Source organism: Thalassophryne amazonica, chromosome 2, assembly GCF_902500255.1.
Source record: "Thalassophryne amazonica chromosome 2, fThaAma1.1, whole genome shotgun sequence".
Taxonomy (NCBI): Eukaryota; Metazoa; Chordata; class Actinopteri; order Batrachoidiformes; family Batrachoididae; genus Thalassophryne; species Thalassophryne amazonica.
Genome location: NC_047104.1, coordinates 47,491,084 through 47,509,293, shown reverse-complemented (window position 1 = coordinate 47,509,293; position 18,210 = coordinate 47,491,084). Strand labels below are relative to the sequence as shown.

General features: G+C 45.4%; 1 protein-coding gene across 1 annotated transcript in view; it reads right to left on the bottom strand.

Moving 5' to 3' along the window:
- Positions 1 to 10,747: 10,747 nt before the first annotated feature.
- The window catches only part of LOC117503589 (threonine--tRNA ligase 1, cytoplasmic-like), a 37,080-nt gene continuing 29,617 nt past the window's right edge, over positions 10,748 to 18,210 (bottom strand). Inside the window, exon 8 of the mRNA XM_034162848.1 lies at positions 10,748 to 10,896. Within this exon, the coding sequence (XP_034018739.1) occupies positions 10,748 to 10,896 (149 nt within the window). The remainder of the gene's footprint in view (positions 10,897 to 18,210) is intronic.

Below are 18,210 nucleotides of genomic sequence, written 5' to 3'. Positions count from 1 at the left end.
ACTGTCAGTAATGAGAACAGCACTGTCCAGTGATGGTCATAACGTCATGATGCAGCTAAAAAATCACAGATGTAACAGTTTTGGTAATACTGTGTGTGGTGTACCACAGGGTAAGGACAACAACACCACACACGAACAGATTTTCCACACGAACATTCCCAGGTCAGACAGGAAATGTCGCAAAATCTCTGAGATTAAATGTGACTTCCGAGTAAACAAACAGAGATAGTTTGTGAACTACTTACAACAGAGGGAAAAAAAAAATGATACAAAAAGAAAAGGCGGTCTTTAAAGGAGTGGAGACAGCGCGACCACCCAACTTTGTGGTAAGTCAGAACAGCTGTTGTGATTTTAGATTTCACTCTGTGCATCCATCACCTCGCTTTCTGATTAGCTGCACGTCACATTCAGCAGGCTGCGTGCTCATTTGTGGTCGGGGACACCACACACATTGCAATATCGGGCCAAGGCAATCCAACATGTTGGATATCCCCAATTTGCGATGGGAGCTCTCCTGACATCCTTCTGAGCAGGTTAGAGTGCTCTTAACACACCACATGCTTCAGGAAGATCTGATAAGATTATCTTTAGCATCATCACGACAACCGGGGTGTCCTTAAGATTGTCAGAAGGGGAAGATCAGGTCCGATATCGGCCTAAATATCTTGCCGTGTGAACCAGGCATTAGGTTCGTGTGTTATACATCATACGGACAAAGTGAGGAACCTTGGGGCAATTTTTGTCTTTTAAATTGTGCTTTTTAATTTTTAATTCTTTTTAATCTGTTTTTAAATTGTTTTTATGTGAGGCGCCTTGAGACAGCGTTGTTGTGAGTTGGCGCATTATGAATTTAATAAATTGAATCAGAGTCTCCCAAAGCTGCACGGAGCAATAGGTGTCCATTATTGTGGTGTAGCAGTGGTCAAGAATGTTTGCGTCCCTAGTGGGACATGTGATGTGCTGTCTGTATTTATTGAGTTAGTGGCTGAGATTTGCTTTGTTAAAATCCCCCAGAATGATGAGCAGAGTACTTCCTCACCACGTCTGAACTGGTCAGCGAGCTGCTGCAGTGCCTCCGTTACACACGCCTGAGGTGGTATGTAAACACTGACCAGCATAAACAAGGAGAGTTTATGAAAAAGTGTCCAGCTGAGGGCTGCACATCCTCTTCAACACTGACACCTGTATACCAACCTCTCTCTCTCTCTCTCTCTCTCTCTCTCTCTCTCTCTCTCTCTCTCTCTCTCTCTCTCTCTCTCCACATATATATATATAAGTAGTGGTGGGCACAGTTCAGCTAATCTGATAGCAAATAATTATTGAAGCTGTTTTTGCTATTGGATTAGCTTTTCAGATAAGTTTTAAAAGCAGCATCAGGCCAATTATCTTCCGATAAATAGAAGAATAGGTCTTTATTGTCGTTGTAATATGTACAATGAAATTTAAAGTGCTCTCCGGTCAGTGCAACATTCCTATGTATATAAATATGTAAAAACAATTTAAAAACTTAAATTACTAGTTCACATGCATACATACATAATACATACACACACACATACATGCATACATACATTCACACCACACACACCTCCACATACATAGTTGGCACAGTCACACTGTTATTATCCTCTAATGGCATTGAGGGTAGTTATTGCAGATGGATAAAAGCTGTTTGAGTCTGTTTGTCCTTACATTCAGTGACCTGTACCTTCTTCCTGATGGCAACAGTTCAAACACGAGTTGCCTGGATGGTGTATGTCCTTGATAATGTTCTTAACCTTTTTGAGATGATTTATGTTGTGTGGGCCGCTGAAGAGGAGGTACTGCTGGCCCACCACCAGAGGGCGCCCTGCCTGAAGTGCGGGCTTCAGGCACGAGAGGGCGCCGGAGCAACTGGGAGTGACAGCTGTCACTCATCTACAGCACCAGCTGTCACTCATCATCACCAGCACCATAAAAGCCAGGCAGCAACTCCACCTCGCTGCTGAGATATCATCTACTAACTAGGTAATATTCTCTGCTGTGTCTAAACGTTGACTTACGTGTGATCTGTTTGCAGCCGTTGTCCTGTGGTGCCCTGTCAGCTGGGTTGGCGGTCAGTGAGAGTGCCGACGTCTTCGCCTCTCACTCCAACCAGATAAGTGGTAACAGGAGCTGCTACCGTGTTCCTATTTCGGAGGTGGAGGTGCTCCCTCTCGGAGGAACTATTTTCTGTGAGTGAGGATTTACTGGGTGTGTATCCACACACCCACCATTAACTGTCTCTGCTTCCTGCCAGCAGTACCAGGTCTGACAGCTGGAGACGGTGGCCACCTGGAGATTCAGGACTTGTCGGCTCCGGTGTTCTTCAGATCCGTTGGCGGTGGAAGCTGTGTGGGACCCGGCTCTTCTCTGGATGGATGTCTTCTATCCTCGAGCCTGCCCACACGTCACTTTTTGTATAATTGACTATCATTCTCAAACTGCATTTGTCTGTATTCCGTTGTGCACAGTTTGCAACATTAAATTGTTATATTTTGGCTTATCCATTGTCTGTTCATTTATGCCCCCTGTTGTGGGTCCGTGTCACTACACTTTCCCAACAGGATATCTCGGCCAACGTCATGGATCCCGAGGGGCGTAAACCATCGGATGAACCACCAATGGAAACGCTAGGTGCACAGGCACCAGCAGGAGGCGTGTTAGGTGAGCTGCAGCAAATCTTAACCACCTTCACTGCTCGGTTGGACTTGGTAACCGAGCGTAACGTTATACTCAATCGGAGGATGGAGGCTCTCACCACTCGGGTGGAAGCGCACACACAGGGCGCTGCTGCAGCGCCTCCTCCTGCTGACCGAGTGCCAAATACAGACATTCCAGTGGTCGTTCAATGAACCCCCCCGTCCCCTGAAGCATACATAAGCCCTCCGGAGCCATACGGAGGTTGTGTCGAGATGTGTGCAGACTTCTTAATGCAGTGTTCGCTCGTCTTTTCACAGCGTCCCGTCATGTATGCGTCAGATGCAAGCCGGGTGGCTTATGTAATAAATCTGCTTCGAAGAGAGGCACGCGCCTGGGCTACGGCGCTCTGGGAGCAGAATGCACGGCTCCTAACGATATATACTGAGTTTGTGAGGGAGTTCAGACTGGTGTTCGATCACCCACATAGAGGCGAGACCGCTTCGAGTGTGCTGCTGTCTATGAGACAGGGGCGTCGGAGTGCAGCCGAGTATGCAGTCGCCTTCCGCATCGCGGCAGCGAGGGCCGGCCGGAATACTGTTGGACTCCGCGCCGCCTTTGTAAACGGACTGTCGCTGGTCCTTAAGGAGCACCTGGTGGCTAAGGACGAGCCGCGGGATTTAGACGGGCTTATCGACCTGGTAGTATGGTTAGACAACCGATTAGCAGAACGTCGATGGGAGCGGGGCGAAGGGCGTGGTCAGGCACGAGCCGTCCCTCTTCCTTCCGGGTCCGAAAGGGAGCCGTCTTCCCCACGCTCCACAACCAGAGGGCTCTGTGTGGCAACAGCTCCCCCTGCTGACGTTGTTAGGGAAACGAGCAGGGCCAAAATTAGATCAGATGACAGGTTGAGGAGGCTGGCCCGCGGGGAGTGTTTTCTCTGCAGCTCAAAAGAGCATATACAGAAAAACTGCCCCAAACGGCCAAAACGACAACACTCGCCCTTAGAGACTGGGCTAAGGGTGGGTCATAACACGCACGAGGGGTGCGCACGTAAATCTGCACGACTCCCAGCTACGATCCTGAGTGGGGATCTAACCCTTCACGCCCCAGCACTGGTGGACACGGGGTCGGAAAGGAATCTGCTGGACAGCAGATGGGCAAAGGAAGTGGGGCTCCCTCTAGTGGCCCTTCCTTCACCATTGAAGGTACGAGCACTAGATGGCACCCTTCTCCCTTTAATCACACACAAGACACAGCCAGTAACATTGGTTGTGTCTGGGAATCATCGGGAGGAGATTGTGTTTTTTGTAACACCTTCTACCTCCCGCGTTATTTTGGGCTTCCCATGGATGATAAAACACAATCCCCGGATTGATTGGCCATCTGGGGTTGTGGTTCAGTGGAGCAAAACCTGCCACTGGGAGTGTTTAGGATCCTCAGTTCCCCCCGGTATGACCGCTAACGAGGAGGTTAAAGTCCCCCCAATCTGACGGCGGTGCCTGAGGAGTACCATGATCTTGCTGATGTCTTCAGCAAAGATCTGGCACTCTTCCCCCACACCGTCCGTATGATTGCGCCATTGATTTGATCCCGGGCGTCGAGTACCCGTCCAGCAGGCTGTACAACCTCTCACGTCCAGAGCGCAAATCAATGGAGACCTACATCCGGGACTCGTTAGCTGCCGGGCTGATCCAGAACTCCACCTCCCCGATGGGTGCTGGTTTCTTTTTTGTAGGCAAGAAAGACGGCGGACTCCGTCCATGCATTGATTACAGGGGCCTGAACGAGATTACGGTTCGCAACCGATACCTGTTGCCCCTGTTGGATTCAGTGTTCACGCCCCTGCATGGAGCCAAAATATTTACAAAACTTGATCTTCATAATGCGTACCACCTGGTTCGGATCCGGAAGGGAGATGAATGGAAAACGGCAGTCAACACCCCGTTAGGTCATTTTGAGTACCTGGTCATGCCGTTCGGCCTCACCAATGCGCCCACAACGTTCCAAGCCTTGGTTAATGACGTCTTGCGGGACTTCCTGCATCGGTTCGTCTTAGTATATCTGGACGATATACTCATCTTTTCCCCGGATCCTGAGACCCATGTCCAGCATGTATGTCAGGTCCTGCAGCGGTTGTTGGAGAACCGGCTGTTTGTGAAGAGCGAGAAGTGCGAGTTCCACCGCACTTCTTTGTCCTTCCTGGGGTTCATAATCTCCTCCAACTCCGTCACCCCTGATCCGGCCAAGGTGGCGGCGGTGAGAGACTGGCCCCAACCAACAAGCCGTAGGAAGCTGCAACAGTTCCTCGGCTTTGCAAACTTCTACAGGAGGTTTATTAAGGATTACAGTCAGGTGGTTAGTCCCTTGACAGCCCTGACCTCCTCCAAAGTCCCCTTCACCTGGTCGGATCGGTGCGAAGCCGCATTTAGGGAGTTGAAACGCCGGTTCTCAACTGCACCAGTCCTGGTGCAGCCCGATCCTAACCACCAGTTTGTTGTTGAAGTGGATGCCTTTGACTCAGGGATAGGAGCCGTGCTGTCCCAGAGCAGGGAGTCCAATAAGGTCCTCCACCCCTGTGCCTATTTTTCCCGCAGGTTGACCCCGGCTGAGCGAAACTATGACGTGGGCAATCGAGAACTCCTTGCGGTGAAAGAGGCTCTTGAGGAGTGGAGACACCTGTTGGAGGGAGCTGCGGTTCCATTCACGGTTTTCACGGACCATCGGAACCTGGAGTACATCCGGACCGCCAAGCGTCTGAACCCCAGGCAAGCCTGCTGGTCACTGTTCTTCAGGCGTTTTGACTTCCAGATCACCTACTACCCCGGGACCAAGAACCAAAGATCTGACGCCTTGTCCCGGGTTCACGAAGAGGAAGTCAAAGCCGAGCTCTCAGATCCCACGGAAACCATCATCCCCGAGTCCACTGTCGTGGCCACCCTCACCTGGGACATGGAGAAAACCGTCCGGGAGGCCCTGGCACGGAACCCAGACCCGGGAACAGGCCCGAAGGACAAGTTATACGTCCCACCAGAAGCCAGAGCTGCGGTCTTGGACTTCTGTCATGGTTCCAAGCTCTCCTGTCACCCAGGGGTGCGAAGGACCGTGGCAGTGGTCCGGCAGCACTTCTGGTGGGCGTCTATGGAAGCCGACGTCCGGGAGTACGTCCAGGCCTGCACCACCTGCGCCAGGGGAAAAGCTGACCACCAACGGGCACAGGGACTCCTCCAGCCATTACCTGTGCCTCACCGCCCCTGGTCCCACATCGGGCTGGACTTCGTCACGGGCCTCCTGCTGTCCCAGGGCATGACCACCATCTTCACGATAGTGGACCGGTTCTCCAAGGCGGCTCACTTCGTGGCTCTCCCGAAGCTCCCGACGGCCCAGGAGACAGCAGACCTCCTGGTCCACCATGTCGTACGTCTGCATGGGATTCCATCTGACGTGGTCACCGACCGTGGTCCCCAGTTCTCCTCGCAAGTCTGGAGGAGTTTCTGTTAGGAACTGAGGGCCACTGTAAGCCTCTCTTCCGGGTACCATCCCCAGATGAACGGACAGGCAGAGCGGACCAACCAGGATTTGGAGCAGGTTCTCCACTGCGTAATCTCCGCGCACCCGATGGCCTGGAGCAACCATCTGGCCTGGATGGAGTACTCTCACAATAGCCAAGTTTCATCTGCCACCGGCCTCTCCCCATCTGTGGTATGTTTGGGGTACCAGCCCCCATTGTTTCCGCTCATGGAGGGAGAGGTCGGGATGCCCTCGGTCCAGGCCCACCTCAGGAGGTGCTGTCGGGTGTGGCGTACCGCCCGCTCTGCCCTGCTGAAAGCCCGGATGAGGGCCAAGGCCCATGCAGACTGCCAGCGTTCCCCGGCCCCTGTATACCAGCCCGGGCAGGAGGTTTGGCTATCCACCAAAGACATCCCACTGCAAGTGGAATCTCAAAAACTTAAGGACAGATTTATTGAACCGTTCCCCATCCTCAAAGTCCTCAGTCCAGCTGCAGTGAAGCTGAAGCTACCAGCTTCACTGCGGATCCATCCTGTCTTTCATGTGTCCTGGATTAAGCCCTACCACACTTCACCACTCTGCACCCCCGGACCTGCGCCGCCTCCTGCCCGGATCATCGACGGAGAGGCGGCATGGACAGTACGCCGGCTCCTGGATGTCCGTCGGAAGGGCCGGGGGTTCCAGTACTTGGTGGACTGGGAGGGGTATGGACCTGAGGAACGCTCCTGGGTGAAGAGGAGCTTCATCCTGGACCCGGCCCTCCTGGCCGACTTCTACCACCGACATCCCGACAAGCCTGGTCGGGCGCCAGGAGGCGCCCGTTGAGGGGGGGGGGGGTCCTGTTGTGTGGGCCGCTGAAGAGGAGGCACTGCTGGCCCACCACCAGAGGGCACCCTGCCTGAAGTGCAGGCTTCAGGCACGAGAGCGTGCCGGAGCAACCGGGAGTGACAGCTGTCACTCATCAATAGCACCAGCTGTCACTCATCATCACCAGCACCATAAAAACCAGCCAGCAACTCCACCTCGCTGCCGAGATATCATCTACTAACTAGGTAATATTCTCTGCTGTGTCTAAACGTTGACTTATGTGTGATCTGTTTGCAGCCGTTGTCCTGTGGTGCCGTCAGCTGGGTTGGCGGTCAGTGAGAGTGCCGACGTCTTCGCCTCTCACACCAACCAGATAAGTGGTAACAGGAGCTGCTACCGTGTTCCTATTTTGTAGGTGGAGGTGCTCCCTCCCGGAGGAACTGTTTTCTGTGAGTGAGGATTTACTGGGTGTGCATCCACACACCCACCATTAACTGTCTCTGCTTCCTGCCAGCAGTACCAGGTCTGACAGCTGGAGATGGTGGCCACCTGGAGATTCAGGACTTGTCAGCTCCGGTGTTCTTCAGATCCGTTGGCGGTGGAAGCCGTGTGGGACCCGGCTCTTCTCTGGACGGACGTCTTCTATCCTCGAGCCTGCCCACGTCACTTTTTGTATAATTGACTATCATTCTCAAACTGCATTTGTCAGTATTCCATTGTGCACAGTTTGCAACATTAAATTGTTATATTTTGGCTTATCCATTGTCCGTTCATTTACGCCCCCTGTTGTGGGTCCGTGTCTCACTACACTTTCCCAACAGATTTAGTCCCGATAACTTTCAGTGTGATTTTTTTTTTTTTTTTTTTTGCTGGTAGGTTGTCTGCTTAACACAGAAACCAAACTGACTAATTTTAACATTATTTTATTTCCTTATGGCTGTAATTTAATTGCCAAGACTTGTGGGGGAGAGGAGCTCTCACAATGCAGCTGTGTGTACAGAGGGACTTTTCTTCACGTTTAGACACTTTTTTGGATTTTTTAAAAAGGGCGCTTTATGTGGATTATCTATTAGATGAATCCCACTGAAACTAACAGGTAAGAATTCATATTTACTACCGGTACATGCATTTTAATCTGCCAATCAATGCATTAATGGACGTATTTCGGTTGTTTAAGCCGCATGGTTCAAAGCATGTGAAAAAAGCAGCAGCTTTTTAGTTCGTGTATCCAATACTGTGTTTTACTGCTTTTGAAAGATGATGACAGTGTTTGGGATTTTATTTTTTTATTCATCTATTTTTCATGCGTTCTTATGTATTTGTGATCCTTGAATTTACCCAGCAGCAAAAAGTGAAACTGGTTTATCAGAAGCCAACAGTGTAATCTGATGTGGCCACGTCCGAATAAAAGGCATTGGTTATCTGTAATAAAGATTAATTTTTTAGCAGTTTATCAGTTTAGCGTCATAAAAGATAACTTTTCAGTTATTGGATTAATGGTTATCAAAGCTTTTTGGTTAGCTGTGCCCACCACTGTATAAAAGTCATTTTCCCCAAACTGAGTGTTGTAGTGTAAGCAGCAGACCATTGATGTGTTGTGAATTTTGTGTCACTGCACTTTATAACAATGATGCTATTGAAAATTTAAACAATGAAAAATTCTCCAAAATTATGCAAAAAGACATTTTTTTTTCCTAACTGAGTGCTGTAGTGTAACCAGCAGGAGACCACTGACGTGTGTTGCGAATTTGAACACTTGACCAATGATATTGAAAATGTTGCTGTTCTCTTTTTGTTTTTGCAGTTTGTAGATGGCCCCTATGCTTCTGTCTCTCAGCCACCTGCTCAATGAGATCAATGTTACTTTTTTCAGCTCAGACGATGGCTCATATGGATAGAAATAAGGTTGTATCTTGTCGTCTAGCCTTCTGAGGTTAGAAAATAGCTTTTGTTTTTCTACATTTTCTCAAGATTTACTGAGCCGTGAACTTCAAATGTGTGAATGTCTTAACTTTACTGCAGTGTAAAAGAAAGTTGTGCTCAAAATAATAGCAGTGTGTTTAAAGAAAGAGTAAAGCTCAAAATCCTTAAAATAGCTTTTATTTCCATACATGTAAATGCATTGTGAACACTGCACATTCTATTCCAAATCAGAACATTATTATTATTATTATATATATATTTTTTTTTCAGCAAATTTGTTTTGGCTTTACAGAAAGTGAAGAAAGAAGAAGAATTTTAGAAGAAGAAGAAAGAAGGAATTTTAGGCTGTTCAAAAAATAGCAGTCTCTGCATTTTTTTTTTTTTTTGGTTTTGTGGAAAAAAACAGTGTCAAACAGGTGGCTCTTATTTAAGGACGACGAAGGCAGCACACGTTGTCCATGCTGGTATTGTATGTAGTGCATTTCTGTCTGAGCAAAATGGGTGGTTCCAGACATTGTTCAGAAAAGCATACTTTGATTAAAAAGTTGATTGGAGAGGGGAAAACATACAAAAAAAGTGCAGAAAACAATAGGCTCCTCACCTAAAATGGTCCCAAATGCTTTAAAATGTCAACCAAAGCCAGAAAGATGTGGAAGAAAAACAGAAAACCACCATTCAAATAGATCAAAAATAGTCAGAGTGGCAAAGACTCAGCCATCGATCAGGTTCAGGGTGATCAAAGACAGTCTAGATACCTGTGAGTACTGTAACAATTAGAAGACACCTATGTGAAGCCAAGCTATGGACACGAAGCCCTCGGAAAGCCATATTATTGAAAAAAACGAGATGTGCTAAAGAGGTTACAAGTGGTCAAGGAACACACCGACTGGCCTAAAGCGAAATGGCAGAAGATTTTGTGGACTGATGAATGCAAGATTGTTCTTTTTGGGTCTACGGGCCGCAGACAGCTTGTCAGACGGCCCCCAAAAACTGAATCGCTGTGAAGATGGTGAAGCCTGGTGGAGCAAGTAGGGGTGTCGAAAACGGGAGAATAAGGAGAAGGATTCTAGGGGCCCATGATTGACAAGTACTAAATCACAGTGATTCACACTGTAAAATCAACTCTTATTGGAGTTGAAAAATGTAATTTGACAAGACGGTAAAGCTGATTTCACTCTAAAATAGTTACATATACAAAGAAAAATGCAGACGCTGTTATTTCTTGAACAGCCTAATATTCCTTTTTCTTCACTTTCTGTACACACTGCTGTTATTTTGAACACAACTGTATCATGATAAATTTGTTTTTTGGATTTTTGCTTGACCAGTCTGTAACCCAACAAACACACACGCACACACGAGCGTGTGTGATTACAGTAAGGTGCTCATGCAGCGCTGCGCAGGTAATAATGCTTTCTGTTGATTTCTATGGCAACCATTATTACAAAACACTGATCACCATGTGAGGAGAACAAAAGATTCACATTCACCAGATTTTCTTCACTCCTGGAACAATTTTATTCCCCATGGAGACAAACTTTAAGTAAAGAATTCAGAGCCACAGTCACATAACATTCAGTATGACAGACTTGCATCAAATCTTATCAAAGTCAATTCCCTTCAGGTAAATTCTTCAACCACTTTCACTTTTGATGCACTTTTACTTACATCCCTGAAGATGACATGAGGGCAACTCTGTCTGCTTTCTAGTAGGTTTTAAACCTCATTTCTTCGTTTTATTTGCAGGTCAACGTAATTCACATTCTCATTCCCGTCTTCGTGTGTACCGTCCCTGATCCGTCTGCGGCTCTGATGTGCTGAAATGAGATTTGCTGCTCATTTTCTCCAATTAAAATTCTTCCTCTGCGTTTCGACAGCGGGACTGTTTCAGCAGGGTCAGGCGAGCCAGCACCTCGGCCACTGACAGTTCTCCGTGGACTTTGTTGTCCCTTGTACGCACATTGACACAGTCAGTCATCTTCTCCTTCTCTCCAACAACTGCCAAGACATGAGAAAACAACACTCTGACATAGGCCAAGTCCAACCACACACAGCTACCCAAACACATTCCTCAATTCAACAACTACGGTCAGTTAGACGACATGTGGAGAGGTTTAACACAATGTTGCAGACAAAGATAAAAACAGGCTGGTTGAAAAGGATTTTTTTTTCCAGTTTTGTGCATAACGATTGCCTGAAATCTGTTGGGGGTGGGGGGGGGGGGGGGGGTCCTTGTAATTATAAGTGCATGCAAAGGTGTAACGGAGTCAGTCGGTGAGTGATCAAATGGGTTTACAAAATGCAGGAACTTTACAAAAACACATTGTTCAGCTTTGATATTTTAGACTCTGAAAGAGTCTGTTCCAGTGAATTACCCACATTTGACATCTTTGAACACAATTTCCAGTTATTCACTTGTACATTTGTTTAAATAGGGATACTGGTACAGCGGGACACGAGCAGTGGCCACCAGAACCGCGTGATTACCAACAAGACTTCACAGACACTGCATGCAAATAAAAGCCCTACTTTACATGTGCGTGTCGAAATGAGCCCAGAAATGTCCCACTGTGCCAACACTTAAAGCTACACTGTGGAGGATTTAGGGGTGTTTATTTTCAGAAATGGAATATAGCATTCATAACATCTACCATCTTCACTAGTGCAATAACAAACTGATGTGTTTTCATAAGCGTAGAATCCATCTATCCATGCAAAATCTACACAGAAAAGACCAGGCTGGAAGCAAATCTGGGACCTTCTTGCTGTGAGTCAGCTTTGCTAACCACTAAGTCACAGAGCTGCCGCTAAGTGGGGCCCAATGAGCCCTTTATATCTATGTGGGAGTTCCCCCTCAAGGAGGACGCCATGTTGTACGGCCATAATGATAAAATCGCTCAAAGGAGACATACTAGTTCTGCTTTTCGCATTTTTGGTGGTGAATATCCTGGTTCCAGACTGGCTGAAAACACCTAATTCAGGTCTCTTACTAGGTGGCAAAACATGGTCAGCATTTCATTAAAAATAAATACATTTAAAAAGAATTATACAATGTGCACTGACTGCAGGCCACACTATTACAAAAGCAAGAAATTATGCTGTGCAGGGATACAACACGAATACAACATGCTGCTATCAGGCATTGTTCTTCTTGGTCAGTTATATGGAGTTCACATATTCTGAGCAAATCTGACTGAATTTGTTGGATTTTTTTATTTTTCCATCCATAAAACTATGCCATCTTTGGGTAAATGTCAAATGTCACTGACATACATGATAAAATTAACTCCTCAATACAATGGTTCCGTGGGAGTTGTGGTGTTCACAAAATGGCACCAGGAAAAGTGTGATGTACAGATGCATAGAATTTGCCAAGCCAGTAGGCAGGTTTGCTACACACAGTGGTGGGCACATTCATTCATTCATCTTCTACCGCTTAGTCCAATTAAGGGTCGCGGGGGGCTGGAGCCTATCCCAGCAGTCATAGAGCGTGAGCCGGGGAACACCCAGGACAGGACGCTAGTCTGTCGCAGGGCCACAAACAGACAAACAAGCATAGACACACCCACACACACACCTACAGACAATTTAAAGACTCCAATCCACCTAACCCGCATGTCTTTAGATGTGGGAGGAAACCGGAGCACACACACACGGGGAGAACATGCAAACTCCACACAGAAAGGCCACGGGAATTGAACCCAATAACCAAAAATTAACTTTGATAACAGATAATCAGATAACTGAAAAGTTATCTTTGATAAAGATAAAATGATACAAGGTAAACCACCCAAAAATGTATCAGAAGTTACAGATAACCGATAACCAATAAATTCCAGTATTGTCTCTGGTACATTTGCAACTACTAATAAACTGAATTTGAGTTTTAACACCACGATCACTTCTGGTAGCATCAAAAGTGACAAAAGACCCAAACAATGAGCCTGCACTTCTGTCTTTGAACATCTTGCCTCCTGCTGGAAGCTCTTGTTTACTACACAGCTTCCAGCACAGAGGCACCCTGAGAGCAGCCACAAAGCCAGCTCTGTACCCAATCACAATGCTCCGGTCAGGCAGAGGTCTTGGAAAATAAAGCAGTGCTGACTTATGGTTCTGATTTATACATAACATTAATACCAGTAGAATACCTCCATTAATGTCAATTCTGTCATTTGTACAAAGTTAAAATATAACATATATCTTTTAATGTTGAATAATGCACTAATTCTGAGGTTTTGTAACAAACAGACAGATCGCAAAGAATTCTGGGTAAAAGTGCCTCTGCTAAACACTGATTGGTTCAGTCATTCATTATGGAAACCAACACGTTAATGTGACGTGTGTCGTGTGTTGGTGTTTACAGATAAATGTGCTTTGTAAAAACAGGCATTTTTACGGAGCCCTGGAAGTGTCATCGCAAAATGTTTTGCATGTGGAGAGAATGTGCGCACGTGTTATGATGTTGTGCGCACGTGTTATGATGTTGTGCGCACGTTTTATGATGTTGTGCGCACGTTTTATTATATTGTAAAACGTGCACTCAAAATTGTCTTGACACATAAATGTTGGCTTTACACTGTATGAGTTTTGGCCCTTTTTCAGATGATTTTTCATTTGTGCGATACTTTTTTGGACCAAGTTTCAGGTTAATCGCATGCCCTGCATCGTGTAGTGTACATGGAGTAACAAGCTGCGTTTAACATCTCACGACCACCTCCTGATCGCCAATCATATGGTTGAATGAAAATCAAACTTGTTTTGATATTATTCTGGGTGGCTGTCGTGAGTGTATCCTGCTGCTGAAGAGCTACAAGCATCCAACCGCTCGCACTGTGCATGTGCAAACACCGCAGACCTGTCTTGTAATGTTTTTTTGTTTTGTTTTTAAACTTTGATGTCTCCCATCGAGAGTTTTTGTAAATTAAGTTTGAAAAAAAAGCTTACGATTTGCTTCTGGAAACACGAGTTCGACGTGTGGTTTTTGAATGTACAATGTGTGTGAGAACATAAATCGGGCGTGCTGAACTTTGACACCGTGCGGTTCTGTGGTACAGTTTGAACTGAAACCGAGTACAGTGATTAAAATATCATACAGTGTCTGCCCAGCTTCAGGACAAATACTGCCATGAACTGCCATGAACACTACTGGCCAGTAGATGGCAGTAGAGACCGTGAAAACTTGCCAAAACAAAATTCCAGATAATCCGTGTCTGCTACATTTAAGATGTGTGGAATTTATCAAACGCAAATACAATAACAATGTCTATAAACCCAGAGAATATATTCACGAGAGTTTTAGGCACTAGAGTTTAATGCTGTTGTCCGTGGAGCCTGAACAGAGTGTCTGAAATGCATTTGTCCTGTCGTGAACATATTGAGATTACCTATCCTACACATAATGCACTGCTGGGCATAGCATATGCTCACTAAAACCTTAAAAATTAGCGCATTACTTTAAAACTAAAACATATAAGTGATAAACTTCAGACATGACAGTAATTTTAAATAACTTGTCTGAAATTTGTTTGGTTAAAATTTGAACCATAAGTTAAAAATGTATGCCTCTGGATGACACTGCCCGCGTATCAGTATGGTGTTAAAGGAAATGATTTCTTTTTTTTTGTAACCAGTTCTTTTTTGCCTGCAGAGGATAGAGCAGTTTCTCCTAGAAGCAGACATCTGTTATGAAACTCTTAACAGGTAGGTGCTCAACTGATTTAAAATTTTAAAAATGTTTGTCGGTGTTCAGCTTTGTTTACTACATTATCGGTCTAAAAAGTTATTGGAAAAAAATTTATCGGAAGATAATTAGTCCGATAATAGTTTTTAAAGTCATCTAAAAAGATAATCCGATAATGAAAACATTATCTTCGATAATTATCTGTTATCTGATTATCGGAACTGTGCCCACCACTGGCTACACATAACCTGAACCCCAAAATTAGACTCCAAGTGCATTTGACTCAGTTACATCTGGGAGCAGGCACTGGGACTGCATGCCGATGCACCCACCACACTACAGAACCACCATAGGACCTGGACAGCAACCACCCAAGCAGACAACCATTCCATTCATGCCTCTCTAAAGTATATATCCATCTGCAGTAGCCAGGTGAACTATGGGCATCTTCTTGGCCTTTTATAGTTGCTGGGGTCCTCAAAATTGCCAGATTGTGCCCAGAGAAATGCACATGACCAAAATGTCCTAGCTGATGGTACCTCACAATGAATGTGATATTCCTCATCTGTGTTTCCATAAGTAACCCAAGGATTTGCCAAAGAGACCTAGTACAAAAGACATCAAGCAGTCACCGTAGCACTGCATTTGATACCGTGAATCACCATATTCTACTCAATAGGCTGGACAATCATTTTAGGATTATTGGGAGTGCCCTTGCATTGTTGACTTCATACCTGACCAGTTCTCACTGTGTTTTGTACAATAACACTACCTATAACCTTAGTGACATGAAATTTGGGTTCCACAGGAGTCCATCTTTGGCCCCCTGCTTTCTCCCTTTATATAGCACCCCTTGGGCACATATTGTGGCGTTTTGGGATTACCTTTCATTGCTATGCTGATGATACATACATGCTGATAACTGCTGGTAATCTCATCCACATAAATCCTTAGAAGATTGCCTTGCATCAGTGAAAAGCTAGATGTCTACCAATTTACGACTTTTAAACTCTGACAAGACTGAAATGATGGTTCTTGGTCCGTGAGACATCAGCATCAATTTGACAAGCTAACGCTTAGCCTAGGCTCATGTGTCATACATCACACTGACAAACTGAGGAACCTTTGGGTAATTTTTGATCCTATGTTGTCCTTTGACCTCCACATTATAGATATTACAAGGACTGCTTTCTTCCAACTGTGATATACAGCAAAGATTGTCCCATCCTGTCTATGGCTGATGCCGGGACCCTGATTCATGCATTTGTTTCTTCTAGATTGGACTACTGCAATGTTCTATTTTCTGGTTTACCGCAGTCCAGCATTAGGGGTCTTCAACTGGTTCAAATGCTGCTGCCAGACTTTTGACAGGAAGCAGAAAGTTGACCACATTACAACCATTTTGGCATCTCTTCACTGGCTTCCTGTCCCTGTGAGATCAGATTTTAAGGTTCTGCTATTAACTTATAAAAATTGTTCATGGACTGGCACTTCCCTACTGAGCTGACCGAATTAAACCCTACGTACTGGCCCCAGGCTCTGCGTTCTAAGGGTGCAGGACTACTTTGTGTCCCTAGGGTGAATAAAAAGTCTGCAGGTCACAGAGCTTTCTCTTATCGTGCCCCTGTTCTGTGGAATGATGTCCCTGCACCAATGAAACAGTCAGATTCTGTGGAGACTTTCAAGTCCAGACTTAAGACGCACTTAATTTCCCTTTCATATGGTTAGCATACTGGCATAGTATGGTACTATGCTTTCTACCCTGTAAAATTCATTTTCTTAGTAAAGAGAGCGGCCCGCAGCCTCAACTTTATCTAAAGTCTGGGTCTCTTAGTGAAGCTTAAGGCTAGTAGCTGGCAATCACCTTAGTATTGCTTTTGTTTTTCTTGTTGCTTAATGCTGACAAATTATACTGTTTTTGTTGTCTTTCTGCCACCTGATTCTGTTTTTTCTCTCTGTTTGAGGTGCGGCTCCATCCTGAGATGGAAGTGGGTGTCTTCTTTGCAGGCCTTCCGTCCTGGCACCAGCATGGAATCCCAAAATTTCCTGTATATTTGTATTCTCAATTGTGTCAGTAGCATGGCCCAAGCAAAGGGTCACCCTTTTGATCTGGTCTGCTTGAGGTTTCTTCCTCAGAGGGAGTTTTTCCTTACCACGTTCGCCTGTGTGCTTGCTCTTGCAGTTTATTAAGGTTAAACCTTACTTGTGTGAAGCGCCTTGAGGCAACTGTGAGATCTGGCACTATATAAATGAAATAAACTGAAATGAATTGAAAATTGAATAGATCACTAGTAGCATCGAAGTCTCAAAACCATACAGTAAGATAAGAAGTACCAGAACCTTAAAGACTTCGACTTTGATCCACTGCAAAGATATTGGCATCCCAAACACCTCTCTGTCTCGCACCTTCAAGACTCAATAAGCTCTTTGCATGTGTCTCCCAATTTTAAAGACAGAAATGTCACTCCCGGGATTACTGGTGGAGATTAGAGGTTACTGGTGATAGTGCATTAAGATTCCTTACCAGAATAAGTTGTACTGAGCCAGTTGAGCATTGCGTATTTTTCTTGTTGAGAAGACAGCTGGAGTCCAGGTCAGCATCTGCCATAAAACCAGCTTCTTCAAATGCTTACAAACCTAACAGGTAGGACAAATTCACAATTTTCACAAGTACACAATTTAAGAGTGTCCAACTGATTCACATTGACAGTTACAGACAACATTTATTCTATTTGCACACAAAGACCTACGTTCTTAGCATATTCCTCACAAGCAGGGTTAACAGGCACCAACATCACCTGACGTGGAGAAAGCCACAGAGGCCTAGTGGAAAAACAGACAACCAGATATGATGTTATAATATTTACTGAGGGAAAGGCATTAATACCCTCGCCTGTTCCTTTCCTTAAAATAGAAAAACCTTACCTGCTTAAAATTGGTTTGCGGCTGAATTATATAGAAAGAAAAAGGGCACACTGTGGTAGATGGTTGTTCCCATTACAGTGTTTTTTACCTCCACCAACTGACAAAAGGGCACAGAGGCTATGCAATTACAGTAAAACTCTCATATAATGGATTCAGGTGCACTAGCAAATTTTGTCCCTTATAATCGAAATCCGTATGTATAAAATGGACAAAATCCGTTATATGTATGATAACGGATTAGTTACAGTCAGGAGGCACCGAATGATCTACAGGGAATCCTGAATCGCGGACCTGCTTCATTTAATGACCGGGTCAAAACTTCATCTGAAAAAATAAATGCCTGCCTTCAATAAGCTCTGGACATTATGTGCATTAAAAAAATGTTACATTTGGTCGAGTCACTCTTTTTTCTATGTCCGCTGCTGAGTGGTACCTTAAAATCCTAAAGCTTAATTTATGCTTATCCAACTCTGTGGCCATGCAAGGCTGTCGCCATGCACGTGACCCTTTAAAGTTCTCTGCCGCGTCTTATTGCAATGAACTATTACTGTGATCTAAAGCTCTTTGGTTCGTCACACCCAGGGATATGTGTGAAAATGAACACCATATTACAGTGCAGGCAAGCAGCATTTTGTTAATAATCACCGGCCTGAATTACGCCCTGCCTCGTTTAGGTCCATGTCTGAGTATGTTTGAAACAAATAAAC